Raw genomic sequence first — 23,088 nt, 5'->3', positions numbered from 1 at the left:
ACAGAGAAGCATGATTGGTCACTCCAGAGAACACGTCTCCACTACTCTAGAGTTCAGTGGCGGTGTGCTTTACACCACTGCATCTGATGCTTTATATTGCACTTGGTGATGTAAGGCTTAGATGCAACTGTTCGGCCATGGAAACCCATTCCATGAAGCTCTCTATTCATGTTGTTGTGCTAATCTGAAGGCCACACCAAGTTTGAAGGTCTTAAGCTAATGACTCTGCAGACAGTTGGCGACTTTTGCACACTGTGTGATTCAGCATGCGCTGACCCCGCTCTGTCATTTTACGTGGCCTATCACTTGGTGGCTGAGTTGCTGTTTTTTCCAGTTGCTTCCACTTTGTTATAATCCCACTAGCAGTGTATCGTGGAATATTTAGTTGCCAGGAAATGTCACGAATGGACTTATTGCACAGGTGGCAACCTATCACAGTACCACGCTTGAATTGAATTCACTGAGCTCCTTAGAGTGACCCATTCTTTCACAAATCTCTTAGATTGTAAGCTCTAAGGAGCAGGGCCCTGCTAACCCTACAGTATTGAACTGTCACATTGCTAAATTGTCCCCCTTTATATTTTAAAGCGCTAAGGAAACTGTCTGCTCTATATAAATCCTGTATAATAATAATTCACAAATGTTTGTAGAAGCAGTCTGCATGCCTAGGTGTTTGATTTTATACACCTGTGGCCATGGAGTTGATTGGATCCAATGATTTGGAGGGGTGTTCCAATACTTTCGGCAATATAGTGTGTGCGTGTATAATTTATATACACTGTTCAAAACAAGGAAAACTTTTTTTAACCAGAGTATAGCCTCAAGTCATTTAAACTTCTGCAATATTGATCTGGTCTGTTAAGTAGCCGAGGGGATTGTTAATCAGTTTCATCTGCTTTTGTAATAATGAAATAAACAGGTGCACTAGATGGGCAACAATAAGACAACCCCCTAAACAGAAATGGATTTACAGGTGGTGGCTACTGACATCTTTTCTGTTTGTCACTAGTTTTGCATTTGGCTAGGGTCAGTGTCACTACTGACATGAGGACATGGCATGAAGTGATACCTGGCCCCTACAGAGGTTGCACAGGCAGTCCAACTCCTCCAGGATGGAACATCAATATGTGCCAATGAAGAAAAGCCTGCATTTTTTCTCACAAATTCTCCATCAGCACTAGGACTCAATAAACCTCCTACAAATTTTTAACAAGATGTTATGCTACACCTGATAGGTTAAGGAGGGGGTTCCCCCAGATGCCAGGCCTATGTTGGTGCTGTGAATCACCTGAGGGCCCCCTGTTACATATTTGGTGGCAATGCCCAAGGCTTATGCCATTGTGGGATTACGTTCTCGGTTGACATACTCTATTACTGAGACTGCATTACCCTTAACCCCCGAATGTTGTCTTCTCCATATCTTTGAGTGCTCTTTTAAGTCGTACAAGCAATCTTTGGTAGGGCACCTTTTGAATGCAGCCAAGTCCCGAATCTCCAGGAATTGGAAGACCTCTCATGTCCCCTCAATTCTGACCGGATAAGAGATGTTAAGGTCATTCAGGAGTTGGAAAGGATATTGACTATGACCGATGACATGGTTGCCAGATTCCATAAACTATGGTCCAATTGGTATGCTTTCACTTTCTCAGAAACATATAGAGGGACAATGGGTGATTAATAGAGATGAGCGAATCGAACCAGGCAGAGTGGAATTTGTTTCGAATTTCAGGATTCAGCCAACTTCGGATGCACGAATCAAATTTTCCCCGATCGTCCGATTTTCATCCCTTCTACAGCCGGCAAAAAGTGTCCCTGCAGAGATCCGCTATTTCTGACAGTTCTCTCGCAGTTCCTTCACATTTACAGCGGTTGAAACATTGTATCTATTTGTTTCCATTTAGGATACAGATGTTTTTTATTCGGAAACAAATAGATACAATGTTTCAACCGCTGTAAATGTGAAGGAACTGTCAGAGAACTGTCAGAAATAGCGGAGCTCTGCAGATACACTTTTTGCCGGCTTGGAATTCTTCTTATTTATTTATCTATCGTGTTTATATAGCGCCAAAGGGTTTGCTCAGCGCTGTACAATGGGGGGGGGGACAATACATGAAACAGAACAGTAACATCAAACAGTACACAAGGGGTTAGAGGGCCCTACTCTTTCGAGCTTACAATCTAGGAGGGAGGGGGTAGAGGCACCGGAGGAAGCGGCTGTGGGGGATGAAGTGGTAGGAGGAGGGAAGGGCAGCGGCTGTTAGGTGAGGGTGGGGTAGGCTTCCCTGAAGAGGTGGGTTTTCAGGGAGCGCCTATCCTACTTGGAAATTGGAATGTATTAGACAATGGAAGCAATGACAGTTTATTATTCAAATAAGACAAAATGTGGGGAGGAAATGATCTGATCAGGAAATGTGATAATCTCACTGAAATCCTTTTCTATTTTTACCATTTAGAATTCGGATGTGTAAACCGGTTATCAGCTACAAATAACCCGCCCAATCCCGGGGCGCCGAGAGATCACTTTCTCCCCAGAAAGTTCAACATCGAAATCCTTCCCGGCGTCCAAACCTCTTCCTATGGAGAAGCAGAGATGACACCCGGATGTAGAGAAGACTTACTGTCCGGACGGCGGACTTCCACCTTTTCGAATTGTCATTACAAACACGTGACAGCTTCCATCCCAGAACGTCCTTTACTAATCCGAGATCTACAGAGCAGGACGGAGGGAAGAAGTCGCCGACTTTCCTCCTCCCCCCCATCACAACTAAAGGAAGGCGGATAAGATCAGTCCCTGGAATAAGATGTCATTTCCCCAGAGTCTCACACTGAAAGCATTTTATATTAGTCTTTATAATTATAAAATCAATTACTTTACATCTTGCGACAACGTAAGTAAATGATCTCCGACTTCTCCTCCCCCAAACTCCATCCCATAGAAGCGGGAGATAGAGAGGAGTGTGGGATTGGTGTCCATAGAAGCCGTATGTCCGCCCTTTGTATGGAGATGTGGGGGGCTCTGAGAAGAGCCGTTGTGTTGGCGGATAGAAGGGAATCCTGTGGGGGGATTACTTGCTCTTGGCGGCCTTGTGGCTCTCGGTCTTCTTGGGCAGCAGCACGGCCTGGATGTTGGGCAGGACTCCTCCCTGGGCGATGGTGACGCCGCCCAGCAGCCTGTTGAGCTCCTCGTCGTTGCGGACAGCCAGCTGGAGGTGTCGGGGGATGATGCGGGTCTTCTTGTTGTCTCGGGCGGCGTTGCCGGCCAGCTCCAGGATCTCAGCCGTCAGATACTCCAGGACGGCGGCCAGATAGACGGGAGCTCCGGCCCCGACCCGCTCGGCATAGTTGCCCTTCCGGAGCAGGCGGTGAACACGACCGACGGGGAACTGCAGACCGGCCCGGGACGATCGGGTCTTGGCCTTAGCCCGAGTCTTGCCTCCTTGTTTGCCGCGACCAGACATGATTGGATGACTGACGAATCACACACAGATAGGTCCCAGCAGCCGCTTCCTCTCCTTTATACACTCCATGCTCTGACGTCACACGCTGGGATTGGTTGCTTTTGAATTCAGCTAATAGCGGTCAGACTTCATTCTACACCAATCTATACTCCAGGAATGGAAGAAAGACGTCCCTTTCCATCACTTGACCGAGTCCTCCAATAGAAGAGTGAGGTGGGATGAGACTCATTTGCATAGGCCGCCTATAAAAGCAGCACATGAGTGAGGCTCCAGCGCACTTTCCCCGCAGCCAGCCAAGCAGTGGTGAACCCTGATCATGCCTGAACCAGCCAAGTCTGCGCCGGCGCCCAAGAAGGGCTCCAAGAAAGCCGTGACTAAGAGCCAGAAGAAGGACGGCAAGAAGCGGAGGAAGACTAGGAAGGAGAGTTATGCCATCTACGTGTACAAGGTGCTCAAGCAGGTCCACCCCGACACCGGCATCTCGTCCAAGGCCATGAGCATCATGAACTCCTTCGTCAATGACATCTTCGAGCGCATCGCCGGCGAAGCTTCCCGCCTGGCTCATTACAACAAGCGCTCCACCATCACCTCCCGGGAGATCCAGACCGCCGTCCGCCTCCTCCTGCCCGGAGAGCTGGCCAAGCACGCCGTCTCCGAGGGCACCAAGGCCGTCACCAAGTACACCAGCGCCAAGTAATCCCCCCGCCCCCCGGGGCCCCATCATCCCAACAAGGACACAAAGGCTCTTCTAAGAGCCGCCCACCATTCCAATCACTGAGCTGTCATCACATTGTATTGCCGCTAGAGGTCCCCCACACGTCACACTTACACTGGACATTCGTTCTAGGGACGGACTAACCTGCACATTGGGGGGGATGGGAGGATTGGCTGCAATGCTCAACACTCCCATTAGGTGTCACTATATTACACACATAGACGGGAAGGATTTTCTTGTTTCTCTTTTCTGCTCTGCTTGATACATTGTTACACGTAGTAGAGGCGAATGTTTAACTCTTCACTGACTGATATATGTGCGGCTGTAACATGGCATCATAGGAAATTATACAGAAATCATGGAGACATTACTCCATATATTACTAGGAATAGATTTACTGGTTTCATCTAGTACGAGATGTGGAAAACGCTACATTTCAACGGTTTTATAAAACTTTAAAAAAAGAGATTATTTTTTTTTTTTTAATTTCAAGCAAAAAAGTTTATGCATTTCTGATAACAATGTGGTTATGATGGATCTGCTTGGCGATTATGGGAGGAATATAAAGGTTACATATTCCATATAAATTAAATTTCACCTTTTTAAATATATGGGTAACATTGCTTTTTGGGGGGAATATCATGGTAACGCAACATATTTCAGATAAGCAAATGCATATAATTTTTCTATATTAGAATTATGGGTGCATTTTTGTGGATACACATGCCAAGGATCACCTTTCATCTATTTCTGAAAAGACTATGGATATTGTTCTTTTTTAACATGGGGATTATGTGTGGAATATGGTTAAACATGCCTGTTTATGATAATATGAGAATAGCATTTTTCCAGCATTGGGATGGGTGGATGATTGCAGATACACATGTCAAGGACCATTTTTGAATTGTTTTTCCCAAGAGTATGGGTATAGTTACTTTTCTATATGTGAACTATGGGTGGAATGTCATGGTTAAACATGCCTAGGAACATATTTGACCCCATTCCAATAAGAATATTTTTTTTTTCTCAACATGGGGATTATGGGTGGAATTTAGTTTTTTTACATGCCTTGGGACACATTTGACCTCTTTCTGACAAAATATGAGCATCATTATTTTTCTATATGAGGATTATGGGTGGAATATCATGGTAAACATGCCGAAAAACACATTTGCAAATTGGATAACAGGCATATTGTGTGGCAGTCCATGTATGTATGATGAGTTCTAAATGGGTAAGGGTAGTCTAGTAGGCACTAAGGACAAGCTGTGTTGGAGCGAAGCATAACTCTGCAGAAGGGAACAAAGAAACACTGCACCTCTAAGTGTGTACTGTGAAGGTATTTAATAGAAAGATAGGTAGTAACTCACATCGTAGAATTTAAAAACTGGCTCATGGGTAAGAGGGTGAGACGTCTATAGCCAGATGTGTAATTCCACCCATAATCCCCATATAGAGAAATAACTATACCCATATTCTAGGGAAAACATGTCAAATATGGTTGTTGACGTGTATCTGCAACCATCCACCCAAAATCCCCATGTAGAAAAATAATTATGCCCATAATTTTTTCAGAAATGGGTGAAATATGGTTCTTGCCATGTGTATCCACAATGCACCAATAAACTCCATGTAGAAAATAACTATTCTCTTCTTTTTTTATATCACAAACTGGGGGGAATATTATGGCTATACATGCCTAGGAACACATTTGACCCCTTTCTGATAAGAATAGGCAAATATATTGTTTTCTACATTGGGATTATGGGTTGAGTATTTTATTAATTTCTAACAAATAATTTTTATTAATAGAAAACAGAACATATAAACATCAATGAACTTTGCTTATTGTGAAGTCATGTAGTACACAGCAACAAATGTTGGCTTCTGAAAAAACTCAATAGTACAATCAGATCATTGTTCTACATTAGGCACTCACAGATTTAAACGTTTATAGATTGCAAGTACAAACATCAAATATGACAAAGTGCATAAATAAAAGGAGATTTGGCAGAGAAAGAAAGAGAACAGCAGTCATAAGAACAGATCTAATTCTGCAAGTGTAGTCAAGTATCCACCAGCATGATATGCACATTGAAAAGTAGAAAAGTGTTAATCACTAGAGATGAGCGAATTATTCAAAAATTTGATTCGGCTGATTCGCCGAATTTGTGGAATAAATTTGATTTGATGCGAATTTATTCGCTGCAAATTTAACTTATAAAAAGGGTTTCTAGGCTTCAGAGAGCCTTTATATTAGTGCAGAAAACTGTACCTTTAATTTAAATGCCCTTGGAGATGAGGAAGGAGAAGGAGAAGGATAAGGAGAAGGATGAGAAGAAGAAGGAGGATGAGAAGAAGGAGAGGGAGAAGGATGAGAAGGATGAGAAGAAGGAGAAGGATGAGAAGAAGAAGAAGGATGAGAAGAAGAAGAATTCCAAGCCGGCAAAAAGTGTATCTGCAGAGCTCCGCTATTTCTGACAGTTCTCTGACAGTTCATTCACATTTACAGCAGTTGAAACATTGTATCTATTTGTTTCCATTTATGGAAACAAATAGATACAATGTTTCAACGGAACCAAATAGATACAATGTTTCAACCGCTGTAAATGTGAATGAACTGTCAGAGAACTGTCAGAAATAGCGGAGCTCTGCAGAAACACTTTTTGCAGGCTTGGAATTCTTCTTATTTTCATCCTACTTCTTCTTCTTCTGAGGATGAGGAGGATGAGGATGAAGAAGAAGAAGAAGAAGTAGGATGAAAATAAGAAGAATTCCAAGCCGGCAAAAAGTGTTTCTGCAGAGCTCCGCTATTTCTGACAGTTCTCTGACAGTTCATTCACATTTACAGCGGTTGAAACATTGTATCTATTTGTTTCCATTTATTCTGAGGATGAGGATGAAGAAGAAGAAGAAGAAAAAGAAGAAGAAGTAGGATGAAAATGTTTCCATTTCTTCTGAGGATGAGGATGAGGCTTGGAATTCTTCTTATTTTCATCCTACTTCTTCTTCTTCTTCTTCATCCTCATCCTCAGAAGAGGAAAGAAGATGAGGATGAAGAAGAAGTAGGATGAAAATAAAAACTGTCACAGAACTGTCCTTCTTCTCATCCTTCTCCTTCTTCTCATCCTTCTCCTTCTTCTCATCCTTCTCCTTCTTCTCATCCTTCTCCTTCTCCTTCTTCTCATCCTTCTCCTTCTCCTTCTTCTCATCCTTCTCCTTCTTCTCATCCTTCTCCTTCTTCTCATCCTTCTCCTTCTTCTCATCCTTCTCCTTCTTCTCATCCTTCTCCTTCTTCTCATCCTTCTCCTTCTTCTCATCCTTCTCATCCTTCTCATCCTTCTCCTTCTTCTCATCCTTCTCCTTCTTCTCATCCTTCTCCTTCTTCTCATCCTTCTCCTTCTTCTCATCCTTCTCCTTCTTCTCATCCTCCTTCTTCTCATCCTTCTCCTTCTTCTCATCCTCCTCCTTCTCCTCATCCTTCTCCTTCTCCTCATCCTTCTCCTTCTTCTCATCCTTCTTCTCATCCTTCTCCTTCTCATCCTTCTCCTTCTCATCCTTCTCCTTCTTCTCATCCTTCTCCATCTTCTCATCCTTCTCCTTCTTCTCATCCTTCTTCTCATCCTTCTCCTTCTCATCCTTCTCCTTCTTCTCATCCTTCTCCTTCTCATCCTTCTCCTTCTTCTCATCCTTCTTCTCACCCTTCTCCTTCTTCTCATCCTTCTCCTTCTTCTCATCCTTCTCCTTCTTCTCATCCTTCTCCTTCTTCTCATCCTTCTTCTCATCCTTCTCCTTCTTCTCATCCTTCTCCTTCTTCTCATCCTTCTCCTTCTTCTCATCCTTCTCCTTCTTCTCATCCTTCTTCTCCTTCTTCTTCTCATCCTTCTTCTCATCCTTCTTCTCATCCTTCTTCTCATCCTTCTTCTCATCCTTCTCCTTCTTCTCATCCTTCTTCTCATCCTTCTCCTTCTTCTCATCCTTCTTCTCATCCTTCTCCTTCTTCTCATCCTTCTTCTCATCCTTCTCCTTCTTCTCATCCTTCTCCTTCTCCTTCTTCTCATCCTTCTCCTTCTTCTCATCCTTCTCCTTCTTCTCATCCTTCTCCTTCTTCTCATCCTTCTCCTTCTTCTCATCCTTCTCCTTCTTCTCATCCTTCTCATCCTTCTCCTTCTTCTCATCCTTCTTCTCATCCTTCTTCTCATCCTTCTTCTCATCCTTCTCCTTCTTCTCATCCTTCTCCTTCTCCTTCTTCTCATCCTTCTCCTTCTCCTTCTTCTCATCCTTCTCCTTCTCCTCTTCTCATCCTTCTCCTTCTTCTCATCCTTCTCCTTCTTCTCATCCTTCTCCTTCTCCTTCTCCATCTTCTCATCCTTCTCCTTCTTCTCATCCTTCCCCTTCTCCTTCTCCTTCTTCTCATCCTTCTCCTTCTTCTCATCTTTCTTCTCATCCTTCTCCTTCTTCTCATCCTTCTCCTTCTTCTCATCCTTCTCCTTCTTCTCATCCTTCTCCTTCTTCTCATACTTCTCCTTCTTCTCATCCTTCTCCTTCTTCTCATCCTTCTCCTTCTTCTCATCCTTCTCCTTCTTCTCATCCTTCTTCTCATCCTTCTTCTCATCCTTCTTCTCATCCTTCTTCTCATCCTTCTTCTCATCCTTCTCCTTCTCCTTCTTCTCATCCTTCTCCTTCTCCTTCTTCTCATCCTTCTCCTTCTCCTTTTTCTCATCCTTCTCCTTCTTCTCATCCTTCTCCTTCTTCTCATCCTTCTTCTCATCCTTCTCCTTCTCCATCTTCTCATCCTTCTCCTTCTTCTCATCCTTCCCCTTCTCCTTCTCCTTCTCCTTCTCCTTCCCCTTCCCCTTCTCCTTCTCCTTCTCCTTCTCCTCCTTCTTCTCATCCTTCTTCTCATCCTTCTTCTCATCCTTCTTCTCATCCTTCTCCTTCTTCTCATCCTTCTCCTTCTCCTTCTTCTCATCCTTCTCCTTCTCCTTCTTCTCATCCTTCTCCTTCTTCTCATCCTTCTCCTTCTTCTCCTTCTCCATCTTCTCATCCTTCCCCTTCCCCTTCTCCTTCTCCTTCTCCTTCTTCTCATCCTTCTTCTCATCCTTCTCCTTCTTCTCATCCTTCTCCTTCTCCTTCTTCTCATCCTTCTCCTTCTCCTTCTTCTCATCCTTCTCCTTCTCATCCTTCTCCTTCCTCATCTCCAAGGGCATTTAAATTAAAGGTACAGTGTTCTGCACTCATTTAAAGACTCTCTGAAGCCTAGAAACCCTTTTTATAAGTTAACTTCGTAGCGAATAAATTTGCATCAAATCGAATTTCTTCCTGAAATTCGCTGAATCAAATTTTTGAATACTTCGCTCATCTCTAATTCCGAGCATTGCAGATATTCATGTGAAATGTTTTATTTCTACTCAAAAACCGACAAGATGTAGAAATTCCTGCATTAGGAATAGAGATCTCCGAATACTTTTTTTTTTTTTTACATCTCGTAAGAAATGCATTACTGGCTGATGGAGACAACGCCCACAGCTGTGATTGGCTCAGATTTCAAATTCTCCCCACCGGAATTGTGTACATCTTTCCAGAGAAATATTCCGCCCTATTATACCGCCAAATCTGAGCCGGAGAACAAAGGAGATCCTCAGATGAGACATCCGAGAAATATCACCGCTTTAATTCCAGACAGTTCTATTGATTAGTCAGGGATGTCTACAGATGGATGTCGGTGATTACTGAGTCATGTCAATCCTTGTTCTGTTATCTCTGTCCCCAGGATCCTCTATATCCAATGTGTTTGCAGACTAAATCACAATGACTAGAAATGGATTCTGATGATTACTTCCATATATTGTCTTGTATCCATTCCCAGAATCCAGGATTCCCCTCCCCTAACATACAGAACATCAGTGAGATAGATGTCATAGATCTCTACTAGAGATGAGCGAAGTATTCAAAAATTCGATTCGACTGATTCGGCGAATTTGTGGAAAAAATTTGATTTGAGTCGAATATATTTGCTGTGAATTTAACTTATAAAAGGGTGTTTCTAGGCTTCAGAGAGCCTTTATATTAGTGCAGAACACAGTACCTTTAATTTAAATGCCCTTGGAGTCTGCTGGGGAAGAGAAATAATACTGTCAGTCAGTATGACATGCAGATGAGTGCCGTCGATCTTAGAATCACCCGCACACTTCACTCATTTGGGCAGTCACGGGGCCAAAACCAGAGTTTGGAGCCACAGTGTGGCGGTGGAGGCAGCAGCAATGGGAGGCCATACAGCACTCTATGACAAAATGGAACCCACCAGCAGTGTGAGGAGACCTGAAAGTGGCACATGGCAGAGTGTGGCGATGGAGACAGCAGCAATGGGAGGCCGTACAGGGACCCACGCTGCTGGTGGAGCTGCCACTGCTCCTACCACCCCACCCCTCCCCTGCTGCCATGGCAGCGGAACGCGAGCGCACAGGGCCCACAGTGTCTGAGGATGGACGTTGGCGCAGAAAGGCAGAGACCAACTGACTACATAGGTGGTTTTTATAGTACGTAATTTTGGCCTCCCTCTCAGCAGGTGTGAAAAAGGCCACCATTTTAGAACGGTAGCGAGGGTCCAACAAGGTGGACAGCCAAAAGTCATCCCTCTGTCTGATGGTTATTATTCGGCTGTCGCTACGCAAGCAACCGAGCATGCTATGGGCCATTTGTGCCAAGGAATGCGAGGGACTCCCTGCCTTCATCTCCACAGCATACTGCCACGGTGTGTCTGGGTCCTCTGTCTCCTCCTCCTCCTCCTCTACCAGATGCTCCTGCTCCTCCACTCCTGTCCGCTGAGTGGAAAAACCACCCATTTCACTCAATAATTCCTGAGCACCAATGTCCTCCTCTACCTCCTCCACTTCTTCCTGTCCTGCCCCCACAGGTGTCCTGTGGCGTTGAGATCTGTGCGCCACGTCTACCGCACCCTGACCAGCCATTGTTAACAGCATTTGTTCCAGGACGTCGTTCATCCCATAGTCCTGCCGACTCACAAATAGCGTGGCCTCCTCAAAGGGCCTGAGCAAGCGGCAGGTGTCACGCATGAGCTGCCAATGGCTGACATCTAAGTTACACAGGGGAGTATCTTTATCCGCTTGTAACATCAGGAAATCGGTGATGGCCTTTCACTGTTCGTAAAGGCGGTCTAACATATGTAGGGTTGAATTCCACCTTGTTGCAACGTCACAGCATGAGGAGTCGGTACAGGGGCCCATGGCAGATTAGGGGCCTGGCAGCAGCAATGGGAGGCCCGTAATCTGCCAGCATCCTATGACAAAATGGAACCCAGCAGCAGTGTGAGGAGACCTGAAAGTGGCACATGGCAGAGTGTGGCGATGGAGACAGCAGCAATGGGAGGCCGTACAGGGACCCATGACACACTGTGGACCTGGCAGCAGCATGAGGAGGCGGTAAAGGGGCCCATGGCAGATTAGGGGCCTGGCAGCAGCAATGGGAGGCCCGTAATCTGCCAGCATCCTATGACAAAATGGAACCCAGCAGCAGTGTGAGGAGACCTGAAAGTGGCACATGGCAGAGTGTGGCGATGGAGACAGCAGCAATGGGAGGCCGTACATAGACCCATGACACACTGTGGACCTGGCAGCAGCGTGAGGAGGCGGTACAGGGGCCCATGGCAGATTAGGGGCCTGGCAGCAGCAATGGGAGGCCCGTAATCTGCCAGCATCCTATCACAAAATGGAACACAGCAGCAGTGTGAGGAGACATGAAAGTGGCACATGGCAGAGTGTGGCGATGGAGACAGCAGCAATGGGAGGCGGTACAGGGACCCATGAGACACTGTGGACCTGGCAGCAGCATGAGGCGGTACAGGGGCCCATGGCAGATTAGGGGCCTGGCAGCAGCAATGGGAGGCCCGTAATCTGCCAGCATCCTATCACAAAATGGAACACAGCAGCAGTGTGAGGAGACATGAAAGTGGCACATGGCAGAGTGTGGCGATGGAGACAGCAGCAATGGGAGGCGGTACAGGGACCCATGAGACACTGTGGACCTGGCAGCAGCATGAGGCGGTACAGGGGCCCATGGCAGATTAGGGGCCTGGCAGCAGCAATGGGAGGCCCGTAATCTGCCAGCACCCTATGACAAAATGGAACACACCAGCAGTGTGAGGAGACCTGAAAGTGGCACATGGCAGAGTGTGGCGATGGAGACAACAGCAATGGGAGGCGGTACAGGGACCCATGAGACACTGTGGACCTGTAGCAGCATGAGGAGGCGGTACAGGGGCCCATGGCAGATTAGGGGCCTGGCAGCAGCTATTGGAGACGCCCGTAATCTGCCAGCAACCTATGACAAAATGAAACCCAGCAGGAGTGTGAGGAGACCTGAAAGTGGCACATGGCAGAGTGTGGCGATGGAGACAGCAGCAATGGGAGGCCGTACAGGGACCCATGAGACACTGTGGACCTGGCAGCAGCGTGAGGAGGCGGTACAGGGGCCCATGGCAGATTAGGGGCCTGGCAGCAGCAATGGGAGGCCCGTAATCTGCCAGCAACCTATCACAAAATGGAACACAGCAGCAGTGTGAGGAGACTTGAAAGTGGCACATGGCAGAGTGTGGCGATGGAGACAGCAGCAATGGGAGGCGGTACAGGGACCCATGAGACACTGTGGACCTGGCAGCAGCATGAGGCGGTACAGGGGCCCATGGCAGATTAGGGGCCTGGCAGCAGCTATGGGAGGCCCATAATCTGCCAGCACCCTATGACAAAATGGAACACACCAGCAGTGTGAGGAGACCTGAAAGTGGCACATGGCAGAGTGTGGCGATGGAGACAGCAGCAATGGGAGGTGGTACAGGGACCCATGAGACACTGTGGACCTGTAGCAGCATGAGGAGGCGGTACAGGGGCCCATGGCAGATTACGGGCCTGGCAGCAGCTATGGGAGATGCCCGTAATCTGCCAGCAACCTATGACAAAATGGAACCCAGCAGGAGTGTGAGGAGACCTGAAAGTGGCACATGGCAGAGTGTGGCGATGGAGACAGCAGCAATGGGAGGCCGTACAGGGACCCATGACACACTGTGGACCTGGCAGCAGCGTGAGGAGGCGGTACAGGGGCCCAAGGCAGATTACAGGCCTGGCAGCAGCAATGGGAGATGCCCGTAATCTGCCAGCATCCTATGACAAAATGGAACCCAGCAGGAGTGTGAGGAGACCTGAAAGTGGCACATGGCAGAGTGTGGCGATGGAGACAGCAGCAATGGGAGGTGGTACAGGGACCCATGACACACTGTGGACCTGGCAGCAGCATGAGGAGGCGGTACAGGGGCCCATGGCAGATTAGGGGCCTGGCAGCAGCTATGGGAGGCCCGTAATCTGCCAGCACCCTATGACAAAATGGAACACACCAGCAGTGTGAGGAGACCTGAAAGTGGCACATGGCAGAGTGTGGCGATGGAGACAGCAGCAATGGGAGGCGGTACAGGGACCCATGAGACACTGTGGACCTGGCAGCAGCATGAGGAGGCGGTACAGGGGCCCATGGCAGATTAGGGGCCTGGCAGCAGCTATGGGAGACGCACGTAATCTGCCAGCAACCTATGACAAAATGGAACCCAGCAGGAGTGTGAGGAGACCTGAAATTGGCACATGGCAGAGTGTGGAGATGGAGACAGCAGCAATGGGAGGCCGTACAGGGACCCATGAGACACTGTGGACCTGGCAGCAGCGTGAGGAGGTGGTACAGGGGCACATGGCAGATTACAGGCCTGGCAGCAGCAATGGGAGACGCCCGTAATCTGCCAGCATCCTATGACAAAATGGAACCAGCAGGAGTGTGAGGAGACCTGAAAGTGGCACATGGCAGAGTGTGGCGATGGAGACAGCAGCAATGGGAGGCGGTACAGGGACCCATGAGACACTGTGGACCTGGCAGCAGCATGAGGAGGCGGTACAGGGGCCTATGGCAGATTAGGGGCCTGGCAGCAGCTATGGGAGACGCCCGTAATCTGCCAGCAACCTATGACAAAATGGAACCCAGAAGCAGTGTGAGGAGACCTGAAAGTGGCACATGGCAGAGTGTGGCGATGGAGACAGCAGCAATGAGAGGCCGTACAGGGACCCATGACAAACTGTGGACCTGGCAGCAGCATGAGGAGGTGGTACAGGGGCCCATGGCAGATTAGGGGCCTGGAAGCAGCTATGGGAGGCCTGAAATCTGCCAGCATCCTATGACAAAATGGAACCCAGCAGGAGTGTGAGGAGACCTGAAAGTGGCACATGGCAGAGTGTGGCGATGGAGACAGCAGCAATGGGAGGCCGTACAGGGACCCATGACACACTGTGGACCTGGCAGCAGCATGAGGAGGCGATACAGGGGCCCATGGCAGATTAGGGGCCTGGCAGCAGCTATGGGAGACGCCCGTAATCTGCCAGCAACCTATGACAAAATGGAACCCAGCAGGAGTGTGAGGAGACCTGAAAGTGGCACATGGCAGAGTGTGGCGATGGAGACAGCAGCAATGGGAGGCGGTACAGGGACCCATGAGACACTGTGGACCTGGCAGCAGCATGAGGAGGCGGTACGGGGGCCCATGGCAGATTACGGGCCTGGCAGCAGCTATGGGAGGCCTGTAATCTGCCAGCATCCTATGACAAAATGGAACCCAGCAGGAGTGTGAGGAGACCTGAAAGTGGCACATGGCAGAGTGTGGCGATGGAGACAGCAGCAATGGGAGGCGGTACAGGGACCCATGAGACACTGTGGACCTGGCAGCAGCATGAGGCGGTACAGGGGCCCATGGCAGATTACAGGCCTGGCAGCAGCAATGGGAGACGCCCGTAATCTGCCAGCATCCTATGACAAAATGGAACCAGCAGGAGTGTGAGGAGACCTGAAAGTGGCACATGGCAGAGTGTGGCGATGGAGACAGCAGCAATGGGAGGCGGTGCAGGGACCCATGAGACACTGTGGACCTGGCAGCAGCATGAGGAGGCGGTACAGGGGCCTATGGCAGATTAGGGGCCTGGCAGCAGCTATGGGAGACGCCCGTAATCTGCCAGCAACCTATGACAAAATGGAACCCAGAAGCAGTGTGAGGAGACCTGAAAGTGGCACATGGCAGAGTGTGGCGATGGAGACAGCAGCAATGAGAGGCCGTACAGGGACCCATGACACACTGTGGACCTGGCAGCAGCATGAGGAGGCGGTACAGGGGCCCATGGCAGATTAGGTGCCTGGAAACAGCTATGGGAGGCCTGAAATCTGCCAGCATCCTATGACAAAATGGAACCCAGCAGGAGTGTGAGGAGACCTGAAAGTGGCACATGGCAGAGTGTGGCGATGGAGACAGCAGCAATGGGAGGCGGTACAGGGACCCATGAGACACTGTGGACCTGGCAGCAGCATGAGGAGGCGGTACGGGGCTCCCATGGCAGATTAGGGGCCTGGCAGCAGCTATGGAAGGCCTGTAATCTGCCAGCATCCTATGACAAAATGGAACCCAGCAGGAGTGTGAGGAGACCTGAAAGTGGCACATGGCAGAGTGTGGCGATGGAGACAGCAGCAATGGGAGGCCGTACAGGGACCCATGACACACTGTGGACCTGGCAGCAGCATGAGGAGGCGGTAAAGGGGCCCATGGCAGATTAGGGGTCTGGCAGCAGCTATGGAAGACGCCCGTAATCTGCCAGCAACCTATGACAAAATGGAACCCAGCAGGAGTGTGAGGAGACCTGAAAGTGGCACATGGCAGAGTGTGGCGATGGAGACAGCAGCAATGGGAGGCCGTACAGGGACCCATGACACACTGTGGACCTGGCAGCAGCGTGAGGAGGCGGTACAGGGGCCCATGGCAGATTAGGGGCCTGGAAGCAGCTATGGGAGGCCTGTAATCTGCCAGCATCCTATGACAAAATGGAACCCAGCAGGAGTGTGAGGAGACCTGAAAGTGGCACATGGCAGAGTGTGGCGATGGAGACAGCAGCAATGGGAGGCCGTACAGGGACCCATGACACACTGTGGACCTGGCAGCAGCATGAGGAGGCGATACAGGGGCCCATGGCAGATTAGGGGCCTGGCAGCAGCTATGGGAGACGCCCGTAATCTGCCAGCAATCTATGACAAAATGGAACCCAGCAGGAGTGTGAGGAGACCTGAAAGTGGCACATGGCAGAGTGTGGCGATGGAGACAGCAGCAATGGGAGGCCGTACAGGGACCCATGAGACACTGTGGACCTGGCAACAGCATGAGGAGGCGGTACGGGGGCCCATGGCAGATTAGGGGCCTGGCAGCAGCTATGGAAGGCCTGTAATCTGCCAGCATCCTATGACAAAATGGAACCCAGCAGGAGTGTGAGGAGACCTGAAAGTGGCACATGGCAGAGTGTGGCGATGGAGACAGCAGCAATGGGAGGCCGTACAGGGACCCATGACACACTGTGGACCTGGCAGCAGCATGAGGAGGCGGTAAAGGGGCCCATGGCAGATTAGGGGTCTGGCAGCAGCTATGGAAGACGCCCGTAATCTGCCAGCAACCTATGACAAAATGGAACCCAGCAGGAGTGTGAGGAGACCTGAAAGTGGCACATGGCAGAGTGTGGCAATGGAGACAGCAGCAATGGGAGGCCGTACAGGGACCCATGACACACTGTGGACCTGGCAGCAGCGTGAGGAGGCGGTACAGGGGCCCATGGCAGATTAGGGGCCTGGAAGCAGCTATGGGAGGCCTGTAATCTGCCAGCATCCTATGACAAAATGGAACCCAGCAGGAGTGTGAGGAGACCTGAAAGTGGCACATGGCAGAGTGTGGCGATGGAGACAGCAGCAATGGGAGGCCGTACAGGGACCCATGACACACTGTGGACCTGGCAGCAGCATGAGGAGGCGATACAGGGGCCCATGGCAGATTAGGGGCCTGGCAGCAGCTATGGGAGACGCCCGTAATCTGCCAGCAATCTATGACAAAATGGAACCCAGCAGGAGTGTGAGGAGACCTGAAAGTGGCACATGGCAGAGTGTGGCGATGGAGACAGCAGCAATGGGAGGCCGTACAGGGACCCATGAGACACTGTGGACCTGGCAACAGCATGAGGAGGCGGTACGGGGGCCCATGGCAGATTAGGGGCCTGGCAGCAGCTATGGAAGGCCTGTAATCTGCCAGCATCCTATGACAAAATGGAACCCAGCAGGAGTGTGAGGAGACCTGAAAGTGGCACATGGCAGAGTGTGGCGATGGAGACAGCAGCAATGGGAGGCCGTACAGGGACCCATGACACACTGTGGACCTGGCAGCAGCATGAGGAGGCGGTAAAGGGGCCCATGGCAGATTAGGGGTCTGGCAGCAGCTATGGAAGACGCCCGTAATCTGCCAGCAACCTATGACAAAATGGAACCCAGCAGGAGTGTGAGGAGACCTGAAAGTGGCACATGGCAGAGTGTGGCGATGGAGACAGCAGCAATGGGAGGCCGTACAGGGACCCATGACACACTGTGGACCTGGCAGCAGCGTGAGGAGGCGGTACAGGGGCCCATGGCAGATTAGGGGCCTGGAAGCAGCTATGGGAGGCCTGTAATCTGCCAGCATCCTATGACAAAATGGAACCCAGCAGGAGTGTGAGGAGACCTGAAAGTGGCACATGGCAGAGTGTGGCGATGGAGACAGCAGCAATGGGAGGCCGTACAGGGACCCATGACACACTGTGGACCTGGCAGCAGCATGAGGAGGCGATACAGGGGCCCATGGCAGATTAGGGGCCTGGCAGCAGCTATGGGAGACGCCCGTAATCTGCCAGCAATCTATGACAAAATGGAACCCAGCAGGAGTGTGAGGAGACCTGAAAGTGGCACATGGCAGAGTGTGGCGATGGAGACAGCAGCAATGGGAGGCGGTACAGGGACCCATGAGACACTGTGGACCTGGCAGCAGCATGAGGAGGCGATACAGGGGCCCATGGCAGATTAGGGGCCTGGCAGCAGCTATGGGAGGCCTGTAATCTGCCAGCATCCTATGACAAAATGGAACCCAGCAGGAGTGTGAGGAGACCTGAAAGTGGCACATGGCAGAGTGTGGCGATGGAGACAGCAGCAATGGGAGGCGGTACAGGGACCCATGAGACACTGTGGACCTGGCAGCAGCATGAGGAGGCGGCACAGGGGCCCATGGCAGATTAGGGGCCTGGAAGCAGCTATGGGAGGCCCGTAATCTGCCAGCAACCTATGACAAAATGGAACCCAGCAGGAGTGTGAGGAGACCTGAAAGTGGCACATGGCAGAGTGTGGCGATGGAGAAAGCAGCAATGGGAGGCGGTACAGAGACCCATGAGACACTGTGGACCTGGCAGCAGCATGAGGAGGCGGTACGGGGGCCCATGGCAGATTAGGGGCCTGGCAGCAGCTATGGAAGGCCTGAAATCTGCCAGCATCCTATGACAAAATGGAACCCAGCAGGAGTGTGAGGAGACCTGAAAGTGGCACATGGCAGAGTGTGGCGATGGAGACAGCAGCAATGGGAGGCCGTACAGGGACCCATGACACACTGTGGACCTGGCAGCAGCATGAGGAGGCGGTAAAGGGGCCCATGGCAGATTAGGGGTCTGGCAGCAGCTATGGAAGACGCCCGTAATCTGCCAGCAACCTATGACAAAATGGAACCCAGCAGGAGTGTGAGGAGACCTGAAAGTGGCACATGGCAGAGTGTGGCGATGGAGACAGCAGCAATGGGAGGCCGTACAGGGACCCATGACACACTGTGGACCTGGCAGCAGCGTGAGAAGGCGATACAGGGGCCCATGGCAGATTACAGGCCTGGCAGCAGCAATGGGAGACGCCCGTAATCTGCCAGCATCCTATGACAAAATGGAACCCAGCAGGAGTGTGAGGAGACCTGAAAGTGGCACATGGCAGAGTGTGGCGATGGAGACAGCAGCAATGGGAGGCGGTACAGGGACCCATGAGACACTGTGGACCTGGCAGCAGCATGAGGAGGCGGTACAGGGGCCCATGGCAGATAAGGGGCCTGGCAGCAGCTATGGGAGACGCCCGTAATCTGCCAGCAACCTATGACAAAATGGAACCCAGCAGGAATGTGAGGAGACCTGAAAGTGGCACAAGGTAGAGTGTGGCGATGGAGACAGCAGCAATGGGAGGCCGTACAGGGACCCATGACACACTGTGGACCTGGCAGCAGCGTGAGGAGGCGGTACAGGGGCCCATGGCACATTAGGGGCCTGGCCGCAGCAATGTGAGGCCCGTAATCTGCCAGCATCCTATGACAAATTGGAACCCAGCAGCAGTGTGAGGACACCTGAAAGTGGCACATGGCATGACACACTGTGGACCTGGCAGCAGCATGAGGAGGCGGTACTGGGGCCCATGGCAGATTAGGGGCCTGGCCGTAGCAATGTGAGGCCCGTAATCTGCCAGCATCCTATGACAAAATGGAACCCAGCAGCAGTGTGAGGACACCTGAAAGTGGCACATGGCATGACACACTGTGGACCTGGCCGTAGCATGAGGAGGCGGTACAGGGGCCCATGGCAGATTAGGGGCCTGGCAGCAGCAATGGGAGACGCCCGTAATCTGCCAGCAACCTATGACAAAATGGAACCCAGAAGCAGTGTGAGGAGACCTGAAAGTGGCACATGGCAGAGTGTGGCGATGGAGACAGCAGCAATGGGAGGCCGTACAGGGACCCATGACACACTGTGGACCTGGCAGCAGCGTGAGGAGGCGATACGGGGGCCCATGGCAGATTAGGGGCCTGGAAGCAGCTATGGGAGGCCTGTAATCTGTCAGCATCCTATGACAAAATGGAACCCAGCAGGAGTGTGAGGAGACCTGAAAGTGGCACATGGCAGAGTGTGGCGATGGAGACAGCAGCAATGGGAGGCGGTACAGGGACCCATGAGACACTGTGGACCTGGCAGCAGCATGAGTAGGCGGTACGGGGGCCCATGGCAGATTAGGGGCCTGGCAGCAGCTATGGGAGGCCTGTAATCTGCAAGCATCCTATGACAAAATGGAACCCAGCAGGAGTGTGAGGAGACCTGAAAGTGGCACATGGCAGAGTGTGGCGATGGGACAGCAGCAATGGGAGGCGGTACAGGGACCCATGAGACACTGTGGACCTGGCAGCAGCATGAGGAGGCGGTACAGGGGCCCATGGCAGATTAGGGGCCTGGCAGCAGCTATGGGAGACGCCCGTAATCTGCCAGCAACCTATGACAAAATGGAACCCAGCAGGATTGTGAGGAGACCTGAAAGTGGCACATGGCAGAGTGTGGCGATGGAGACAGCAGCAATGGGAGGCCGTACAGGGACCCATGACACACTGTGGACCTGGCAGCAGCGTGAGGAGGCGGTACAGGGGCCCATGGCAGATTACAGGCCTGGCAGCAGCAATGGGAGACGCCCGTAATCTGCCAGCAACCTATGACAAAATGGAACCCAGAAGCAGTGTGAGGAGACCTGAAAGTGGCACATGGCAGAGTGTGGCGATGGAGACAGCAGCAATGGGAGGCCGTACAGGGACCCATGACACACTGTGGACCTGGCAGCAGCGTGAGGAGGCGGTACAGGGGCCCATGGCAGATTACAGGCCTGGCAGTAGCGTGAGGAGGCGGTACGTGGGCCCATGGCAGATTAGGAGCCTGGCAGCAGCTATGGGAGGCCCGTAATCTGCCAGCACCCTATGACAAAATGGAACACACCAGCAGTGTGAGGAGACCTGAAAGTGGCACATGGCATGACACACTGTGGACCTGGCAGCAGCATGAGGAGGAGGTACGGGGGCCCATGGCAGATTAGGGGCCTGGCAGCAGCTATGGGAGGCCCGTAATCTGCCAGCACCCTATGACAAAAAATGGAACACACCAGCAGTGTGAGGAGACCTGAAAGTGGCACATGTTTGGGGCTTGATTCATGGCGGATTTAGTCAGTTGTGTCAGGAACTGGTGGTTTGAAATCCAGACTAATCCACGCCTGATTCATTTTCACAAACGTGAGTCTCTCCACACTTTGGGTGGACAGTCGTGTCCTCCGCGGAGTTACAATACCTCCTGCCGCACTAAACACGCGCTCCGATGCCACGCTACTGGCCGGGCATGACAGCCTTTCAAGGACAAATTCAGCTAGTTGGGGCCAAAGGTCAAGTTTTGTTGCCCAGTAGTCAAGGGGATTGTCTACCTCGGTTGGCAGGGTGCTGTCCAAGTAAGCCCAAGCCTGTTGTTTGAGCTCCTGCTCCAGGTCCACCTGATGCTGCTGCTGCTGCGGCTGGTTAGTAGTTTCCTCGATGCGCTGGTGAAGAAAGCTACTCATCATCGACTGCAGACTGAGGCAGCCGCTGCTGGTGGAGCTGCCACTGCTCCTACCACCCCACCCCTCCCCTGCTGCCATGGCAGCGGAACGCGAGCGCACAGGGCCCACAAAGGGCCTGAGCAAGCGGCAGGTGTCACGCATGAGCTGCCAATGGCTGACATCGAAGTTACACAGGGGAGTACCTTTATCTGCTTGTAACATCAGGAAATCGGTGATGGCCTTTCGCTGTTCGTAAAGGCGGTCTAACATGTGTAGGGTTGAATTCCACCTTGTTGCAACGTCGCAGATCAGGCGATGCTGTGGAATTCCGTTCTGCCGCTGCAGCTCAAGGAGGGTGTGCTTTGCGGTGTAGGAATGGCTGAAATGCATGCAAAGTTTACGTGACATTTTAAGGATGTCTTGCAGTGGGATGGTGGATTTTAGGAACCGCTTGACAACCAGATTGAACACGTGAGCCATGCATGGCGCATGGCACAACCTTCCTTGACGCAGAGCAGACACCATGTTCTTTCCGTTGTCGGTCAACATGGTTCCGATTTTCAGTTTGCGCGGAGACAGCCATCTGTCGATTTCTCTGTTCATTACACTGAGAAGTTCCTCCCCCTGTGTGTCTACGTTCGCCAAGGCATACCAGGTGCAGCACAGCGTGACACCGTTTGGCCCTGCACATGTGATATGCCGGTCGGGTAATGGGACTTGGCACGGGGGTGGCGGCTGAGGACACGGCGGAAGAAGAGGTGGTAGAGGCGGACATCTTTGCCGGACCAAGGACGTGCAAACGTGGAGGCAAAAGCGGCGTGACCTGTCCAAGTTGCTGGTGCGGCTGTGACGGCACCATGTTCACCCAGTGGGCCGTAAATGACATGTACTGTCCCTGACCGTAGTTACAGCTCCACACGTCGGCGCTGCCGTGCACTTTGGCAGAGACCGACATGCTCTTCTACATGTGAATGCAGGGCTGGCACTGCCTTTTTGGCAAAGAAATGACGGCTTGGCACTCTCCACCGCGGCGCGGCACAAGCCATCATTTCTCGGAAAGGTGCTGAGTCCACCACTTGGAAAGGGAGGGACTGCAGCACCAGCAACTTGGACAGGAGGACGTTCAGCTTTTGCACCGTCGGGTGCGTGCTCACAAACTGTTGTCTCTTGGAAACGGATTCCAAGAAAGACTGCTGACGGAATCCGTGAAGAGGAGTAGCAGGAGAAGGAGCATCTGAACGAGCGGAAGATGCCAACGAGCGTCAACTCCCCTCAGCAGAGGTGTTGGAGCCTTGACTGGCTGATAGAGGGTGATTGACGTCGGGTGACGGAGCAAGTAACGGAGCGGGTGATGGAGCGGGGGCTGGGGCAGGCAGAACCGCCGTATCTTTATCACGGTTTTCCCAGGCCACCAAATGGCGACGCTGCATATGCTGCCGCAACGCTGTAGTCCCAACATGGGCCCCCTGGCCACGCTTGACTTTCTGGCCACATAGTCGACATACGGCTACGTTTACTTCCTCGGGCGGCTTGACAAAAAATTGCCACACCGCCGAGTAGGAAACTTTGCCCCCGATACTCCTCACTGGCTGACTGCTGCTTCCTCCGTGCACACCGGCACAA

At 51.2% G+C, this 23,088-nt stretch overlaps 2 protein-coding genes across 2 annotated transcripts; one reads left to right on the top strand and one right to left on the bottom strand.

Moving 5' to 3' along the window:
• Positions 1-3,007: 3,007 nt before the first annotated feature.
• Positions 3,008-3,481, bottom strand: LOC149436264 (histone H2A type 1-like). Its single transcript, XM_089661807.1, has one exon. It carries the CDS (start codon positions 3,456-3,458, stop codon positions 3,066-3,068), a length of 393 nt encoding a protein of 130 aa, XP_089517933.1. The 5' UTR covers positions 3,459-3,481; the 3' UTR covers positions 3,008-3,065.
• Positions 3,482-3,751: 270 nt separating this feature from the next.
• On the top strand, positions 3,752-4,220 carry LOC149436263 (histone H2B 1.1-like). Its single transcript, XM_089661806.1, has one exon. The coding sequence runs from the start codon at positions 3,775-3,777 to the stop codon at positions 4,153-4,155; it is 381 nt and encodes a 126-aa protein (XP_089517932.1). The 5' UTR covers positions 3,752-3,774; the 3' UTR covers positions 4,156-4,220.
• Positions 4,221-23,088: the final 18,868 nt, after the last annotated feature.

The sequence above is a fragment of the Staurois parvus genome, unplaced genomic scaffold (genome assembly GCF_062004578.1).
Source record: "Staurois parvus isolate SC_StPar_1 unplaced genomic scaffold, SC_StPar_1.0 ptg001388l, whole genome shotgun sequence".
NCBI lineage: Eukaryota > Metazoa > Chordata > Amphibia > Anura > Ranidae > Staurois > Staurois parvus.
This window is presented reverse-complemented; position numbering and strand designations above follow the sequence as displayed.